At 41.1% G+C, this 18,880-nt stretch overlaps 1 protein-coding gene and 1 long non-coding RNA gene across 5 annotated transcripts in view; both read right to left on the bottom strand.

The window, feature by feature from the left end:
• Positions 1-4,412, bottom strand: part of LOC145443036 (unconventional myosin-X-like) — a 46,120-nt gene extending 41,708 nt beyond the window's left edge. The window contains exon 1 of one of the 4 annotated variants that reach the window (XM_080321016.1): positions 663-4,412. In XM_080321016.1, coding sequence (XP_080177142.1) covers positions 663-689 — 27 coding nt within the window. In that variant the 5' untranslated portion in view covers positions 690-4,412. The remainder of the gene's footprint in view (positions 1-662) is intronic. The other 3 variants (XM_080321017.1, XM_080321018.1, XM_080321019.1) reach the window with 3 other exon arrangements.
• An 11,093-nt stretch (positions 4,413-15,505) lies between these two features.
• On the bottom strand, positions 15,506-16,124 carry LOC145443040 (uncharacterized). The gene is made up of 2 exons (XR_013916277.1): positions 15,938-16,124; positions 15,506-15,864 (listed from the first exon to the last, which is right to left on the bottom strand). It is a non-coding gene; the product is annotated as an uncharacterized LOC145443040 (long non-coding RNA).
• Between the last annotated feature and the right edge of the window lie 2,756 nt (positions 16,125-18,880).

An 18,880-nucleotide genomic window follows, 5' to 3' on the forward strand; every position in this document is an offset into this window, starting at 1 on the left:
GAATTCCAGACTATACACATAGCACTAACTATGAAATAGAGGTAAATCGCGTAGAGCGCGGAAATTTTTTCATTTTAGCGCATCCCCGCCTCCCCTTCAGATGCTTTCGCGCTCCCACAAGGGGCGCGCGCTCCCCAGTTTGGGAACCACTGCCCTAAGCCGCTTTCTATGCCTCTCAGTCTTGGCAGTGTTTGGGCCATTGCAAGGCAAGACAATATGCCCATTCACATCAGCTGATTCTCCCTCGATGGAGTGCTGTTGCTATCACCACAGCTGTGTTAGCTATAATGACGAATAGTGATGTTGGGCACAAGAGAATAGCTTATTTTGAAACAACAACAACATGTTGAAACTGAAGTTAATTTCAGGATTTCAAATTGGTTTTCTTAGCTTTCTTCCTAAATCTCAAATCAGGTCGCGGGCCGCAGAATATGACTTGGCGGGCCGCATGCGGCCCGCGGGCCGCGTGTTGGTGACCCCTGCCCTAAAGTATGTTTTTCAGGCCTTTCACTTGCAGCAGTTTTCACACGCCTTGGAAATGACTGCTACTTGGAATTCAGTGGAAATGTACACTGTTGTTTTACATCTAGTTGAGTAGCAATTTCGTCCACCTCTGCCCTAAATTCGTTCGGGTCGACAGGTTTCCGTGAAATGAGTCTCACCTGCTTGAGGGCTTCCATGTCAGACATGATCTCCTTTTGTTCTTGCTTTTAGGTCACGTTGTCAGTAATTTCTGCAGGGCTGCTGCATTTAACATAGCTGAAATTTCTGTCGAAAACAAATCAGCACAAGAAACAAATTTAAAAGTTACACATTTTCGCATTCATTTGTGATAACCCTAGAAATCGGTTCTCAATAATGAGTCTAAATTGCACTTTTTTCAATAATACACAGTAACGTGCGGTGAGGTTCATGGTTGGTGGGGCACTGTCCCCTTTACAGTCAGATTCACAAATATATAAACCCAAAATGGTAACTGATTCAGTTGGTGACTTCTTTCTATCACCATTGACATCAGGGTACGTAATCAGCTACTAAAAATATCCACAATTGAAGGTAGGGAAGGAAGGAAAATATATAACAGGTCTGGGGACGCAAGTGCCACCTGTGGTCAGGACGCGTAAAATAAAATTGTGAAACCTTTAATGATTAAAGACCAATAACTATGTGTATTTTCCATCGATGTTCATGAATGACTAAACTTTGAACATTTTTACACCCAAAATCATGGAATCTGCACATTTATTGCTCAAAAATATATCACCAAAGGGGAGGTGGCGCACAGAAGGGCCTAGCATCACATGAGAGATCATAAACAGCTCAGAATTCAGAACTGGTATTCATTGAATGCTATCGTCGCATCGATTCCGAAAATTTAAATCTTAATAACGTCAGAACACCAAAATCCCCTCAAAATCGCCAGGGAGTGTGAAATTCCGCTTTGCGACGCGCAATGACAGCGTAAATAAACAATAACCAGGTGAGGCACAGATGAATTTGCCTCACTCATTGCTGGCTAACCGTCATATATTCGCAGAGTAGTGGTACAATGCGATCAGACTTTACAAACCGATGGTGTATTATGAATCGTCTAGTTGCGACGTCCAACGCAGAACCTTGTGCACTTGCACTAGTTATTGCTTGGAACCGAAATCAAATTCATTTACAAATTGAGATCTGATTTGAACACCAATCTCCACGCGCGCCTGTGTTTTGAAGTTTACCAACATCGACGTTATCATAACACTGATCATGATTCACACTCGCTTGACGCCTACAAATCTGATTTTTAGCTCCTCTGACGACATGATATCGTTTCAGTCTTCACAAACTCCTACGCATAAACACTTGATCATATCGAAGACACAATAGACAATTCACGCGTCAACGATTAACTAGGAGCTACTTCGTACTTCCCGCCGCGCAATGACGACACAATGTCAATAAATTGATCGCCCACAGTAGGCAAGATGCCATAGATAGCCTATGTGTATTCATTCATTTATCAAGCGCCTAGGACTAGATTCCGACTGTTATTAAAAGATGGTCGTTTCTACGCACCGACTTCGCGATACCGAAATCTGCTCCACTCAGACATGGACAACTACATCATTCCAGTGGTTTAATTATACTAATTGAGGCGAAATGTCGGTAATCTAATTCTAATCTAAATCGTGAAATGTTTCTACGCCCTCATTTCAATTCTGATCTCGTTTCTGGTTTTCGTGAAAATGTCACAGAACTGTATCGTGCGAAACGAGCTTTACGAACTTGACCATTCTCGTGCTTATGATAATGAACTCCTGAACTGAGCTTGATGTTTCGTTGTATTCCTTTCGAATTAGGAATATAATTCAATTCCCAAGTTTTGCTAACTCAGGCATTCTAATTTTATTCAAATTTGTGAAAAACTGCGTTGCTGTCATTCTCATTGTAATCTAATTTGAATTAACTGCATATTTTCTAGTTCTCCAACTCTGGTTTCACTCTGTATTGTCCATCCATTCTCTGTAAGATATCATAGAGCGTTGTCGCGAGCCTTTTCAATATGGAAGGGAATTCGAGCTCCGCACCGAGACCAGTCAAAATGAGGTTAATCGTCGCAGGGAGCAGCTGCGAAACGACCAATTCCGGCACCTCAGGGATTTTGTTACCGTCTTGCCGTGAAATCGCTTCCCACCCTGCCGCGATTACGAGCTGTGATTCTTCATGTCGAATGTTGTTTTGGTATTGGTGATGGTTCGACTACTATGGTCATTGTTCATGATCGGAAATCCGACAATCTTCGAGCATACCCATTGTCCACATTCAAGTCGAAATACTAGCGGATTCTGTTGGAAGAGATTACCGAAACACGATCTGCAATATCGACCTCGACTACTGACAAACGGCCTTCTATTTTAATCGTTTCTCCTCTTCATCTTATCTCTGGTTACTTTTCATGCAATGTTCATTGTTCATGCTTCGTATTTGCATGTTCTAGGGCAGTGATTCTGCACTAACCTGGCGAACCCTTACGTCAATCTGCAAGCGTTCAACGAACCTCGAATTTTCGCCTTGTCACAAAAACAAACAGTCTACCGCAGGGGTGTCAAACACACGGCCCGCCAGGTGTTTCATCCGGCACGCGAAGAAATTCTGAGTAGTGTGAAAAATGCTTGTTCTATCCAGCACATTTCAAAAAAATGTTGAAATACTTCCATTAAATAGTCCTTCAAGATAGCAAGTCACATTATAACCTCCCGCCTAAGAGAGAGAGAGAGAGATGATATTCTTTTTCGCCTGCACCATCGAGATGCTTTGACGACGGAGTTGCGATACGGCCGTGAGGTCATCTAGTCTGCGCCCCCGTTTTTTTCCTCCTCTATGCTATCCGTAATTGCTGAGCGCCTAGCAGGATAGCTGCGGATACCAATTTTCGAGTCTTTGGTATGACCCGGCCGGGGATCGAACCCACGACCTACCGATCGAGAAGCCGGACGCATAACCATTACACTATCTTGCGGTTTCCAGTCACCATTAGCAGCAGGTCGCTGACATTGACACCACATTCCGAGAAAGCAAGAAATGTAACATACTTTTGTGTGTATACGCTGGTTAATGAAGTATTCAAATGGAAAATAAGAGCGTGGATTTTGAGGAATTTGGGGATTGGGGAATTTAGGTGCGGCCCGAAAGCGATCTGAAGTGTTGAATCCGGCCCGTGACGTCAGTTGAGTTTGACACCCCTGGTGTACCGCATTACACATCTGATACATTGCTATGGATTGCAAGTGCACAGTATGAGCTGTGTAGCAACAGAGTGTTACAAGAACAAAACCATTAAATATGATTTCCGCACAAAACAAAGAGATGATCTGGGTTGTAACCACGTCACAAGGCTTCGAGTCACGAGTCAATCTCACTTGTATAGTTTTGACTCGAGTCAAGTCGAGTCATTTTCAATTCACCACCGAGTCAAGTCCGAGTCCGAGTCATCGAGCAGAGGGTCGAGTCCGAGTCATGGTATTATGACTCGAGTCCGAGTCCATGTCATTGTGTTGACTGCTCTGTTTCCAGTTAAAGTCTTGTTAAACCCACTTTTTATAGCTGTTTGGTGATATCGATAATTTACTAATTTTCCTCACTTTTAGCGGTTTCTGGTCGCATTTTCAAGTACCAGTACCAATAGACGAAATCCCATTAGTATGGTTACTATAATATTCTTGGAAATTACAATGAAATGTCGGTCTTGGCCGTCTGAGTCTCGAGTCATATGACTTGGTTCGAGTCATGCGCAATGACTCGAGTCCAATTCGAGTCAATACGCAAATTGACTCGAGTCGAGTCGAGTCATTTCCGTATTTTGAGAAAATGACTCGAGTCCAGTCGAGTCATCAGAAAATCGTGACTCGAGTCGGACTCGAGTCGAGTCGGACTCGAGTCGAGTCATTACAACAGTGCTAGGATCAAGTCACTACCTTCGAGTCACGAGTCATCTCGAGTCATTGCACATTTTGACTCGAGTCAAGTCAAGTCAATCGATTTTCGAAGGTGACTCGAGTCAAGTCAAGTCACTCGTTTTTTGGAGGTGACTCGAGTCAAGTCGAGTCAAGTCAAGTCAAGTCACGAGTCAAGTCACAATTCAAGTCAAATTGAATTTTCGAAGTATGAGTGATGATGCAAAGTCATTACATTTTGCTAGCTGTGTGAAAGACAGATTAATTGGTCATTTATGTTGAATCAAATCACGAATACAAAGTTAAACATACATGCAGAACGACGTTGCATCACTCACGCAGACGTAGAACTGCTAATACAATACGTGAGTAACTGTACAGCAGTGTACACTGTTGCACAGCTACATGCTACAGTCAGTTATTATCAGCCAAAATATATAACCGAATACGAAGCCTCGAGAAGTTGAAACAAATTGATATGGTACAATAGCCTACACAACCCATCTACACATCCGTGAGAATATAAACGCACAAACTATATTTGTTCGATTTAAATCATACAAGACGGTTGGTAAAGGTGAGGACTGCGCATTGCGCAATGTAAGCATTGAGCCGTCTTAGAAACAGAGACACATTGCTATTAGATTTATCTATTATTACTACGACAACGTAAGTAAACTGTGATCATTTCGTTTGCGGTCAATTTGTTTGTGATGTAACAATGGAGGATCAGTATAACGTAAAATCAGTGAAAATCAGTGAAATCCGAACATATACAAGATACAGTGATTTAATCGACACCGTTTACTTGGTGACTTGAAATTGACTCGTAAAATTTGCTCCGAGTCACGAGTCAATGCACATTTCTGAAGCTCCGAGTCAAGTCAAGTCAAGTCATTTTTCCAAAGTGACTCGAGTCAAGTCAAGTCACACGAAAAAGTTGACTCGAGTCTGACTCGAGTCAAGTCATGACTCGAGTCATACCAACACTGCATTACAACCCTGGAGATGATCAATTGATCATGAATATTTACTGCAAATCAGCGCAATTTCTGTCGTGTGAGTAGGGTCTGCGTCTTGACATCCAGCCAAGTCCAGTTAAGAACCACTGTTCTATGCCAAAGTGGGTGTCTCATTCAAATACTACTTCAAGTCATTTTGACACCTTCCAATCTTTTCATTTATTCCCAATCTTGTGGCCTTTTCATTCGATTAAATTATTGATAAATGAATGAATGACGTGGGATTTCTCCAAACGGAGGTCGCCAGACTTAGTTCACCGACACAACGAGCATACTTGGACAATGGACATGGACAACTAAATAATCTTATTTGTCTATTGAACTGATTATAACGAAATGCAGGTATTCTGATTTTAATCTAATTTGTGAAATGTGTCTATGTTCTCATTTCAATTCTATTCTCATTTCTAGTTTGCTAGAAAATGCTACAGGAGAACTCTATCGTGCGAAACGAACCGGTGTACAGACATTTGCCGTCCTCGTGCTTACGAGAATGAACTCTACTCTGATATGAAGTGAACTTGATGTTTGTTGTGTTTCTTTCCAATTCTGATTATAATCTAATTCCGAGACATCTGAGTTGCAATCATTCTAATTCCACTCTAATTCGGAAAAACGGAAACTTTTCTAGCTGTCCAACAGACCAACACTGATATCGAGGGTGCGTTTGTGCGCGATGAAACATCAACAATCAACAGACTGGTTAAAAAGAAATAGGATTGTCCGGTGAGTTCGTGACCCCGCTGGTGGAGGTCGGGTTGAGTTTGTCGCAGTCCTCGGAGCGTGACTCTGCGCGGACAATTTTCACAGACAAGAACAGAGTCGCGTCTGTTTGCTAACACACATTTTCCTTCCGCGACACGCTCTTTCAGGAAATGATAATGCTTGATGCGGATCATAATGTCGATCAAACTGACACAACTTTCGCCTGTACAACCTCTTCAGCTTGCTTCAAAAACGGATTCTACAATCCCTGTCCGCATTAATACATTGGTTCCTAACCTTTACTAACCTAGCGAACACTTACGCTAATCTCCAAGCCTTCGGGAGCTTCAAATTTTCCCCTATCCACAAAAACAATAGTCTGCCACAAAACACATCTATTACATCACTATAGATTACTGTCGCACAAAATGAGCTGGGCATCAATAACTGTGTTAAAAGAACAGAACATTTAACTATGATTTTCACACTAAACGAAAGCATGATAGATAATCAATATTTACGGTCAATCAGTGCTGCAGTTCCCTTTCAGAGACCAGTTTAAAATGCGAGGCTTAGCCTTTTAGAAATGCCATCGTGTTGTTCGGTCGAAACGCAACAGCCTGATAGCGATTGCTTAATTGCAAAGGAGCTTATAAATATTGGAGATAGAATCCGACGACACTGATCTAAACGATGATCCCTCGATCTCAAACAGTATATCAGGCTATACCTCATGGTTTTGTCACAGTGGCGTGAGTGACGCGATCAATCTGCGCAACCTACACTTCCGGCTGATGTTAGAAGTATGATTTATATAGTTGGATAGTACATTTATGTTCTGTACCTCCAAGAAGCTTTAAGCCGAAAATATTCGAGTTAATTTCAACATTAATATACTATTAATTTGTATATTGAAGATCTGTACCTCAAAGAGGCTCCTGATTTATGTTGTGGTACCGAATTACGCAAAGCCTTGATCAAATTGTAAACAGCAACTGGCTCTGTACCCGTGACGTCACTCGTTAAGAGACAAATATAACTGCCTGCCTTGAAATCTCGACTCTATGCATTGCGACAAGCACGCATTCATTGATAAATTTCAAACATCCGCCCCGGCCTTAACCCTTTGCTCTGTGTCTGGATGTGGCGCGTCACGAATACGTGAATGACGAGACGAATCGCGGTCGCTGATGAGTTAATATAAAAGTCGCCTAACTTAAAACGATTGATCAATCTGGTCTAAATTTGGTGTTAAAAAGGTTATTCCGTGCTAGACCGAAAAATGAGTTCACAGTCTTGAATGTAACGTCATTTGGGCTAGTAGAGTGATTCACAAGCATGGGTCGCGACTATAGGGCTGGGCAAAATCGAGTGATTCGAGTCTGAATCACGTATTACGCTTCGAGTCGAGTCGAGTATTCGAGTCTTACGCATTATGACGTCACCACAGAACGCACGATGTCAAAGTTCCAATATGTTCCACCACAAAGAACATAATGCCTGTTATCCGTCATATTGAAGATACTTTGGTATTTTTATCGATACCGATTTCATTGCACTTGTTGACAATGTTGTGGGATGATCATGACTTCGGAAATGTGTTATTTCCAGTGACGTTCGGAGCTTTGTACTGGTATGCTGCGATACGGCCAATCACGGTTTCATGGCTTCCTCAGGGGAAAACAGTATCGAAACTATATTTCACGTTAGTAAATTAACCTTCAGTTGCGAGGAGAGTATAATTTCAGTTCTCGAAAATATCGTCCTTTACTACTCGACTCGAATCACTAAAATTAATACTCGATTCAGATTCGAGTACTCGAATTATTGTGCCCAGCCCTAGTCGCGACCCAAACATGGGTCACTAAGGCTATCTATTTATATGATATAGCGATCAATTTTATGGCATGGAAATTTTTTGTGCATCGTTTTTTTCAGACAATCGAACAATTTCATGGGTAGCCAGTGAAATTTGAAAAAAATCTTATATTTATTATTATTAAAAAATTCCGAGACTTTTTTTCTCTTATAACAATGCCCCTATAGGTTTGATTTGAGCCAAAATTGGTGTGCAGCGTTTTTGGGGTAACCTAACAATTTTATCCAGTAGCATGCAAAATTTGAAAAAAAGTTCTTTAAACTGCCCTAGTGTACATGCCTCTCATTTACATCGCCTATACGTGGGTGTCTGATTTCAAAGACTACTCCAAGTCGTTTAAACACCTTCCGATCTTTTCATTGTATCACAATCTTGCGATGTTTTGAAATGATGAACTTATATATAAACTGATGACGATACTGAACGGGCGAATTACAGTAGACTCTGCCCTAAAACAATAACAAGACTCGAATGCCACCGGAATTACTGCGTGGATTCCTCAACGTACAAAGTGAAACATCTGAATATAATGTTCAATTGTATGTTTAAGTTCTGTAGCTCCAAGAAACTCTTCAGTAAAACATTTGAAACCCCTGCAGAACTGTGCTCGGCTGCATTGGCGCTGTACGCCACCATATCCTCTGACTTGTTGCATGCGTTTCAACTCAAAACACGATTCCTGTATCATAAAAAGACGCCGCTTACAAGCAGCAAACCAGACTGCTTTCTGATGAGTCAAGCTCTACCAATATGATGATTCACGACGTTGGCGTATTGCGACAAACCAATACAACGGTGAGTTACGTAATAAGCTAAACAAACAACCTAGATCTGGTACTGGCATGAGCTTCCTTGTTTCGAATGAGACGGAATGGTTTGGTCACTCTTCTACAGTTTACATTCATCTCTTGATGACGAAATTATGCTGAGTGAGGGGAAAATGCAAAATCTGGATTCGCTTACGAATATGTAAAGCAATCATAAGATACGAAAGTTGTTTCGATTCTATTGGTACACAGCAGTCTGAACGAGACTTGGGTAACTAGATAAATTATAGTAGGCTGATCCGACTATTTACAGCGTAATGCCGGTAATCTAAACCTGATCTGATATGTGCAATGTTTCAATGGTATGATTTTAATTCTAATTCAAATTCTTTTTGTGCTGCAAATGATACAGAACTGTATCCTGCGAAACGAGCCAAGCTCGGTGTACACTGTACAGACATTTGCCATTCTCGTGCTTGTGAGAACGAACTCTTATTTGATATGAAGTGATGTTGATTTTTGCTGCAATTCTTTCTAATTAGGAATTGAATTCAATTTCCAACTTTTGCCGAATTCAGAAATCTAGTTTGGACAAAACTTTGTAGCTATTATTCTAATTCTAATCTAAGTGGGAAAGCTGAGAATATTCTACTTGGCCAACTCTGGCCGAACTAATAACTGCCAACACTGCAAGCATCTGTGTCTGTTAACAGGATTTGCCCCAGTAGACGCAAACAGAGGTATCAAATATCACCGATTAGCCGCGGTAACTCATTTCATATTGAGCTAAAAAGGGAATTTGTATCAATTACCGTGGAAGCGGATATCAATCATTTCGAAAAAAGTAACCTCGAAAAGATTTCAAAGAATTGAATAGTACATTGATATTGAAATAAACCCGAATATTTTCGACTGACACTCATCAGGGGTAATCGTCAGCAACATCGTATAAGTATATCAACAATCGCATCACCGCATATGACTACTACATAGCGGCATTGGAGAAATAACTGATTCTGACGCAACAAAAGATAAAGTCTATCCGCGTAAACAGCTATTCGCCAGACTTCGACGACTAGATAATTCTAGTTGTCAAGTTGGATTCGTTGTAACGAAATGCCGGTAATCTGATTGTAATCTAATTCGTGGAATGTTTCCAGGCTCTCATTTTATTTCTAATCTGATTTCTTGTTTTCCAGAAAATTGCTAGAGGGGAACTGTACGAGCCAAGCTCGCTGTACAGACATTTGCCATCATCGTCCGTATGAAAATCAGCTATGATTTGATATAAACTAAACTTGATTTTTGTTGTATTTCTTTTGCGAATTCAGTGATTCTAATTTTAACCTGATTTTTAAAAGCTGAACATTTTATAGTTGCTCAACTATGCTGACTACAAAATCAGGAAACGCCCGACTATAAACTACAAACGTCGTCTTTGCAAACTATCAAGTCCCGTTTATCGCAACCGTTTTGCCGTTTATGCGTTTTAGAACTTGAAACCAATATCGGGAAATACAATCGAAACGAAACGAGACAGATCCGCGATGAGTCATTTCTTGATGCATCGAAATTGCCGATGAGTCACGATTGGGAATTATGAAAATCGCAGAAATAAGGATCGTTGGTCTTTGTTCTTGATGATTTGCCGAGACGCTTGCAAATATTTGCAAAATGGTCAGTTACGAAGCACGTCTACTTTTTCTGAGTAGGCCACTACTTATTCAAGCGGTTATGATTTCGGACTACTTTCACCCCTACTTGACAGTTATCAGTTTTTCAAGCGAAATTATTCCTAGAATACTTAAATTTGACATACGTGAACGTCGATGGTATGCTTTTGTGCTACCAGTACTTGACCCAAAAGCATAGAAACATTTCACAAATTAGATTATATTTAGAACTAGAGTGGGGGTCAACAGCTCGCGGCCCGCGTCCCGATTTGAGATTTCGGAAGAAAGCTTAGAAAAGCATTTTGAAATGCTGAGATTGATTACAGCCTAATAACTCTGTTGTTGTTGTTGTTGTTGTTGTTGTTGTTGTTGTTGTTGTTGTTGTTCAAAATAAGCTATTCTCCTGTGCCCAACATCACTATTCCTCACTATCTGATACGGTTTCGGAGATCGTAATAAAATAACATTGCATGGAGGGAGAATTAGCTGATATGAATGGGCATTGGATATATTGCGTTGACGTACAGTGGCCAAGAAGACACTGCCGACACCGAGATGCTTAGAAAACGACTTGGGGCTTCCCCACAAGATCAAGCTTTACCAGGAGATAGTTTTCCAGCAACTACCTTGTCTATAGCTAACTTCAATATCGATTCCATAGTCGCTGAAAAGTGTTGTCAAATATCGTGCGCAGATTATACTTCAAAATAGAATGAAAGCGATGAGCATGTTATTTTTTGTTGCAATGTATTTCTTTAATAAAGTATTACTTCTTTTGTGCTAACTATTGCCCATGACCCATGTTAGAAAGCACAGCGTTGTACTGACAGAAGGTTGTAAAACTGTGTGGCTTATTTTGTCCCTATATTCTTGCGGCCCGCGACACCTACGAAATTTGGTAAGTGGCCCGCGACACGTCCTGACTAGCGAGTTGGCGACTCCTGAATTAGAGCACAGAAACATTTCATAAATTAGATTAGAATTATATTACCGGCATTTCACTCAAATCAGCCCAATGACACACTAAAATTATGTAGCTGTGTGTACTGTACAGTGTAAAAGTTTGGCTTTGGCAACACGATTGTGACACAGTGCGATTCTCCTGAGTTGGCAGCTGATCGAGTCTGCCGCGGGCGACGCCTTTTCTCCGAACATTGATTTGAATTTCCTCTAACACATGTAATAGAAGCCACGCTGTTGTTCGTTCTATCTAATTGTGGCGGTCGCTCACCCTACTCTTCGAATATCAACATATTATTCAATTGGATACTGAAGATCTGTACCTCTGGGTGTATCTCAAATACTCTTTCGCGATTATTAGATAAAAACGCAGGAAATGCGCCAGCTGACTGCCTTCAAAACCTATCTACGCTATGATACAATCATTGTAAATGTATTCTGTCCTAATCTAAAAGCGAAAACGCACAGTCGGTTTCCACTGTCGCGACCAGATTGTCTAACTCCAAATCTGCGCAGAATGACCTAACTACCCGTTATCGTGGTGTAGTGTTACGCGCTAATGGGCGCATTAGAACGATTGGGGAATCACGCGTGATATCGATCATCGTCTGCTTCACGCTACTATGCGTTACAAACACATATATTAATACCAATGTAAAAATCATTGTATATCAACAATCGGTGACATCATATTTGGTGATACGATTGTTAATATACAATAATCTTATCAATTCTCTACTAGTTGCTGACGATTACCCCTGACAAGTGTGAGGCAAAAATATTCGGGTTTAGTTCAACATAAATATGCTATTCGATTGTATAATGAAGTTCTTGTTGTTGGTACTACATGTAGAGGTTACGTCACGCGACGATTTGGAAAAATCTCCAATGCGCGAGTAGGAAATCTAGGAATGGTCACGATATTCGTGATGGTTAGCTATAAACTTACACAGGATATGTAAAGGCAGGAACAAAATATAACAATAATCGCATGAAGTCGAGCGCACTCAAGAAAGGACATGCACAATGATTTGAGTACTCGAATCTGAATCGAGCATTAATCCTGATGATTCAAGTCGAGAAAGATGATTTTTACGAGTACAGAAATTATAGTATTGTCACTAAGGAGTTAATTTCTCAGCGGACATTATAGTTTGGATACTACTTCGATTCTACTATGTAGAATCCTTGAAACCGCGATTGGTCGTAAAGCAACGTACTAAACATGTAGTACAAAGCTACGCACGTTGCTGGAAATGACATTTCTGGTCGTCATCAACTCACAGCATTGTCTACCAATACCGAGAAAACCACTACCGAGAACGTACATTACCGAGAACGCGATTACCGAGAATGGACATAACAGAGAATGGACATTGGACACCACAGATAATGGACATTACCGAGAATTGACACCACAGAAAATCGACATTACCGAGAATGGACACCACCGAGAATGGACATTAGCGAGAATGGACACCACGGAGAATGGACACAACCGAGAATTGACACCACAGAGAATGGACATTACCGAGAGTTGACACCACCGAGAATAGACATTACCGAGAATTGACACCACCGATAATGGACATTACCGAGAATGGACACAACAGAGAAAGGACATTACCGAGAATTGACACAACAGAGAATGGACATTGCCGAGAATGGGCACTACCGAGAATGGACATTACCGAGAATTGACACCACAGAAAATCGACATTACCGAGAATGGACACCACCGAGAATGGACATTAGCGAGAATGGACACCACGGAGAATGGACACAACCGAGAATTGACACCACAGAGAATGGACATTACCGAGAGTTGACACCACCGATAATGGACATTACCGAGAATGGACACAACAGAGAAAGGACATTACCGAGAATTGACACAACAGAGAATGGACATTGCCGAGAATGGGCACTACCGAGAATGGACATTACCGAGAATTGACACCACAGAAAATCGACATTACCGAGAATGGACACCACCGAGAATGGACATTAGCGAGAATGGACACCACGGAGAATGGACACAACCGAGAATTGACACCACAGAGAATGGACATTACCGAGAATTGACACCACAGAGAATGGACATTAGCGAGAATGGACACCACGGAGAATGGACACAACCGAGAATTGACACCACAGAGAATAGACATTACCGAGAATTGACACCACCGATAATGGACACAACCGAGAATTGACACCACAGAGAATGGACATTACCGAGAGTTGACACCACCGAGAATAGACATTACCGAGAATTGACACCACCGATAATGGACATTACCGAGAATGGACACAACAGAGAAAGGACATTACCGAGAATTGACACAACAGAGAATGGACATTGCCGAGAATGGGCACTACCGAGAATGGACATTACCGAGAATTGACACCACAGAAAATCGACATTACCGAGAATGGACACCACCGAGAATGGACATTAGCGAGAATGGACACCACGGAGAATGGACACAACCGAGAATTGACACCACAGAGAATAGACATTACCGAGAATTGACACCACCGATAATGGACATTACCGAGAATTGACACAACAGAGAATGGACATTGCCGAGAATGGGCACTACCGAGAATGGACATTACCGAGAATATTGATATTACAGAGAATGGACATTGCCGAGAATGTACATTACCGAGGATGGACACCACCGAGAATGTTCATTACCGAGAATATGGACAATACAGAGAATGGACATTACAGAGAATGGACACTACCGAGAATGGACATTACCGAGAATGGCCAATGTCGAGAATCTAACTTACTGAGACGGACGTTGTCGGGAAAATTATACCTGAGAATTGACACCGAATGTAGCAACGCCGTGATGCACATACACGCGATCTGTACCTACATATGCATGACATGCCTGCATGAGTGCATGCATAAATTGTACATGTTGACTTTTAGTCCTAAAGCATGTGATCATCGATCAATAGGGTTGGTTTTAATGCGGTTTTACAATATCAGCTGATTGTCTACAACGCTTCCGATTCGTGTACCAACCATATGACATACGAATTAGCCTACTCCGCTTCACTGATACGGAAATCTGTAGCATCCAGCTGTCATGCATATCTCAAAAGAGTATAATATGGTTGAAATCGAGAAGGCATCAACTCTCACAGATCTCGCAAAGGGAGTAACAAATATGCTGGCAAATCATGGTCTACATTTTTCATTTGCGGCATGGGCCTACCCATTTTCAGTAGACGGTTAGTCATTCTATACATTGGTCAACATATATGTTTAGGCTGACGCGATAATTCGGGAATAGAGTGTATCAAGTAGACAAGAATTAATATTAGTAGCAGATGATTACTATGGAGAAAGTGCGTATTCAATCAGTAGTGACCGTCACGAAAATCTGGCTCACGAATTATTGTAAGGGAACGCGTCTTGTGGTGATTCTGGGCGCAAACACAATTTAATATAGGGCGTAGATAATAAAGTTGGGTTGATTAAAAAGTCTATTATCGCGTTCATCTGGATTTAACAACACATAAAGAAACTTCGTTGATCGCTGCGTATAGAATTGATCGAGGTACATTTTTCATCTAAAGCAGTTAGCAAGCCTAGACAAACTGTACACTGCGTAATATTCCTACGCAGAAATATATCCGATTATGGCCGTGACGATTGTGATTCCTAGGTAATGGCTTCGCTCAACAATCGGACAAGCAACGAATTATGCACTTACCTTTGTAGTGCAATATATCATATCTATATTCAATGATACGTTGTGTTGCTGGTCCGTACTAATTGGACACGAATTTCATTTCGCGATGATGATAATTCTACCAATTACAATCGCAGAATATTTTATCAGTAGGCTGCCGTTTTACTCAGCAACCTGACAACTGACAGCCAATCATTACGCGATCTTGCAGATAGTCACGCTATATTTCCTTGTCGCTCCTTTCCTACTGTTTTAAAGCTTCTGCGGCTCGCAAAAATAAGAGACTGAGAAGTTCTGAATTTACTGTAAGCCCGGAAACTCTAGTTCCAACATTATAAGCAATCATGTTCCAGGTTATTTGCATTTTATTACTTGTCTGTGGCATGCTAAAATGAAAGACACTCGAAGTTTTTAATGTACACGAAACATCCAGAGGATAAATAGGTACAGCGGTGACCACCAACACAGACTTGGCGTTTCTTCATCAGAAAGGATGCTAAATATGTGGTGATCGCTATTATCTATATTTATTCACTTAGATTGTATGCCACTCTTGGCAGAAAATTTGTAGTCATGTCGGTTGACCACGTTTCATCACAAAGCAGCTTCAATTTGTCGCTAATGTCGACGCATTTTTTTTCTTTTAGGCTTTGCCTGGCCTGTGGAAGTTTGTAACAGCTGCACTCGATTTTGCATGACATCCATCCTTCAAAAATATATGTATATTCAAGTTGAAACCAAGTACACATATACATACATCTTCCATTGTTTATACTCACTTGATACACTCTGAAAATTTCCAAATGGTTACGTGACATCCCCCAACTAGAGCGCGGAAGCCGTGATGCCATCCTTCAACAGAATTGTTGGTTCGGCGCATGGCATCGATGGTACGTTGTCGCACATTCCAAATGATGGGTGGGAACAGCGGCCACCTATTATTGCCTTGTTGATCATTCGTGATACCTAAGGCAGAAACAATAATGAATTATACCATTTGCCATTTGTGCGTAACAAACTATTTATTGAATCATTTGACTTTACCGCCGTTTATCAGGATTTTTCCTTTTTCATATACTTAATTCCAGCGACTAGTTTTGTGAATAACATTCAACCATTTCAAATTCAAATCCAACCCCCGAAAACGGTTGATCACTACTCTTTATGCATTCGGTTCACAAACGGTATTGCGCGATTCACGAACGAGTCGAAATAGCAAACAGGAAACTCAATAATATTATTGAATTTTTTGGAACGTGTTTCGCGGTCTCGAAAAATTGTCTCGCGGACCCCAGTTTGAGAACCACTGGTCTGGCTAGACGTGAATACATTTCCCATAAAACGATATTGAAATAACATCATACCTTTGAACCATTTCTTTCGCCTCTACTATGCCAAACGTAGCACAGTGATTGTGTTCTTGAGATTGCTTCAGAACGATTGGTGGCTCTGATCCTTCAAGGACTTTCAATGAACACCGACATTTTTTCTGTCATAATGCGCGCATATCCAGTACGAAGTACCATTCGAAACTTTCATTCTACTAAATACGAACTCGCCAACTGCGATTAACCTATTTCCTCGCGTCGAAGTAATGTGTTTTGCTAATACATTAGGTCCTGATTGTTCTGCCATTTCGTCGTCCACCTCTCTTAGCTGACCAACACCTGTCATGACTTTTAGTCGTAAAGCATGTGATTGACCGATACGGTTGGTTTTAAAGCAGCTGATTGTCTCGAACACTCCACATTCGTGTGGTGATGATATACCAACTACGCCATAACATTTAATAATTTCGCTTCACTGGCGCACATATCTGTAACCTGCTGTGATTCTAATCTTAAAAGAGCATAATATGATTAAGAGCCATTAAAGAAACTATGGTACGATAAGGAATTCCGTCGCTTCACTGGCATGGATACCTCTAATAACCCATCAACATGCTGTGATTCGTATCTCAATTCGTTTTATCTGCGTGAAAGCGAAAAGGCAAACTATGACATAATAGTTTTCTTCAAAGGAACGGATATCTGTAATACTAGCGTAGGGTTACCATATTTCAGCAACCTAAATTCCGGACACTCTTTAGCGCCCACTAGGGAATTTCAAAATGAGTTATGACGTCACACCAGCAAAGCTTTGCTCATAGACCAGAGGTGGTCACGGTCCGGTTCGGGAGTATGAGTTGTGTACTGTTGTGTAACCGGGACCGAAAGCACATGTTTTCAGCCCCCTCCCGCCCAAATAAACAATGATTTTGAGCCCACACTATAGGGTAATCGATGCAACTTCTGAATGGGGGGGGGGGGGGGTGCTTGCTATATGAATCTGGTTTCTATATGCATCTGGTCGTTAAATTATTTGAATGAGTTCTGTCAATAATATTGGTAGTTCCATATAATACTATATAGATACTACTCTCCGCCCACATGATCGGAGTTAGCGGTAGTGCTGGTGGAGGATGATGATGAGTTCGAAAATACTGGGAGCGTAATTGCATATCGTTAAGTCATGTTCATGTCCTACCGATAAAATTGTTAATCAGCCTTATGCCGGTGCGCACCACGGAGCTTTATAAACACCCCACATCCAGTGGTTTCCAACCTTTTATGGTCGCGACTCCATCTCCAATTTGAAAATGTTCCGCGGCCCAGATCAAAATTTTACGAGCTGATTACTAAAAGAAGTCAGCACCTTTGCCCAAACTTACTCACGGGCTATTTTGGAAGCTGATTACGTTCAACATATTCGCAAACCCCTGAATAAAGGCAAACGATCTCCCCCCCCCCCCCCCCCGTTCGGAACCACTATCTTTGAATAAAGCATTTAAACGGTCTTAACAATATCTAGGAATATATAATTGCGATTACAATTTGGCTTATTCCGGTAAATGAAGGTCGTTTTTATTTATATTTTATGGCAGTTTTTGCGAGGGGGGTAGTCTCCATATTAAAATCAATAAATGTGATAGTAAATCGCGCGTAGCGCGAAGAAAATATCATACATCAGCATAAATATTCCCAAACAATATTGTTTTTATGCTGATTTACGAAAAAAATTATTAGCCTACGTCAAAATTCCGGACATTTGGCATATTTTAGAAATTCCTCCCGGACGCTAGTTTGAACAGTGAAATTCCGGACATGTCCGGGAAATTCCGGACGTATGGCAACCCTATACTAGCGGAACTCATCGAGCTGCTGTGATTGGTATGAAGCAAGAAGGCATCAATTCTTTCAAATCTCGAAAAGGGGATAAACAAGTACCTAGGCGAATCCTGGCCTACATTTTCGGTTGATGCAGCTTAGTCACTTTCAGTAAACGGTTGGCTTTAGGCTACTATAGTAATGTCCTCTCAATAATGTTTACGTTGCTCGACTTAGAAAGCCTTATAAGCAGGGTTGCCATCGACATGGACCCAAAAATAAGGACAGTCGAAAAATCATTATGACACACTTGTGTTTTTGGCTACCAATGTGAGTTGAAATGGCGGTCTTATGAGGCCTTCAGATAAATGTCACAATAGCAGATATTGCAATTTGCAATGTGCTAAACACTCGCCCTTCATCATCATCATCATCATTGGTTTATTAGCAATTTTATCAGTTCAATACACCACAAAAATGCGATACAATGAAAAGACAGGAAGATGTCGAAGCGACAAGGAGTAGTCTATGGAATCTGACACCCACCTTGGCCTAGGCGATGTAAAGAGGAGGCAT

Source organism: Botryllus schlosseri, chromosome 7 (assembly GCF_051294905.1).
Source record: "Botryllus schlosseri isolate E-star chromosome 7, Bs_hap1, whole genome shotgun sequence".
In the NCBI taxonomy this organism is placed as follows: Eukaryota; Metazoa; Chordata; class Ascidiacea; order Stolidobranchia; family Styelidae; genus Botryllus; species Botryllus schlosseri.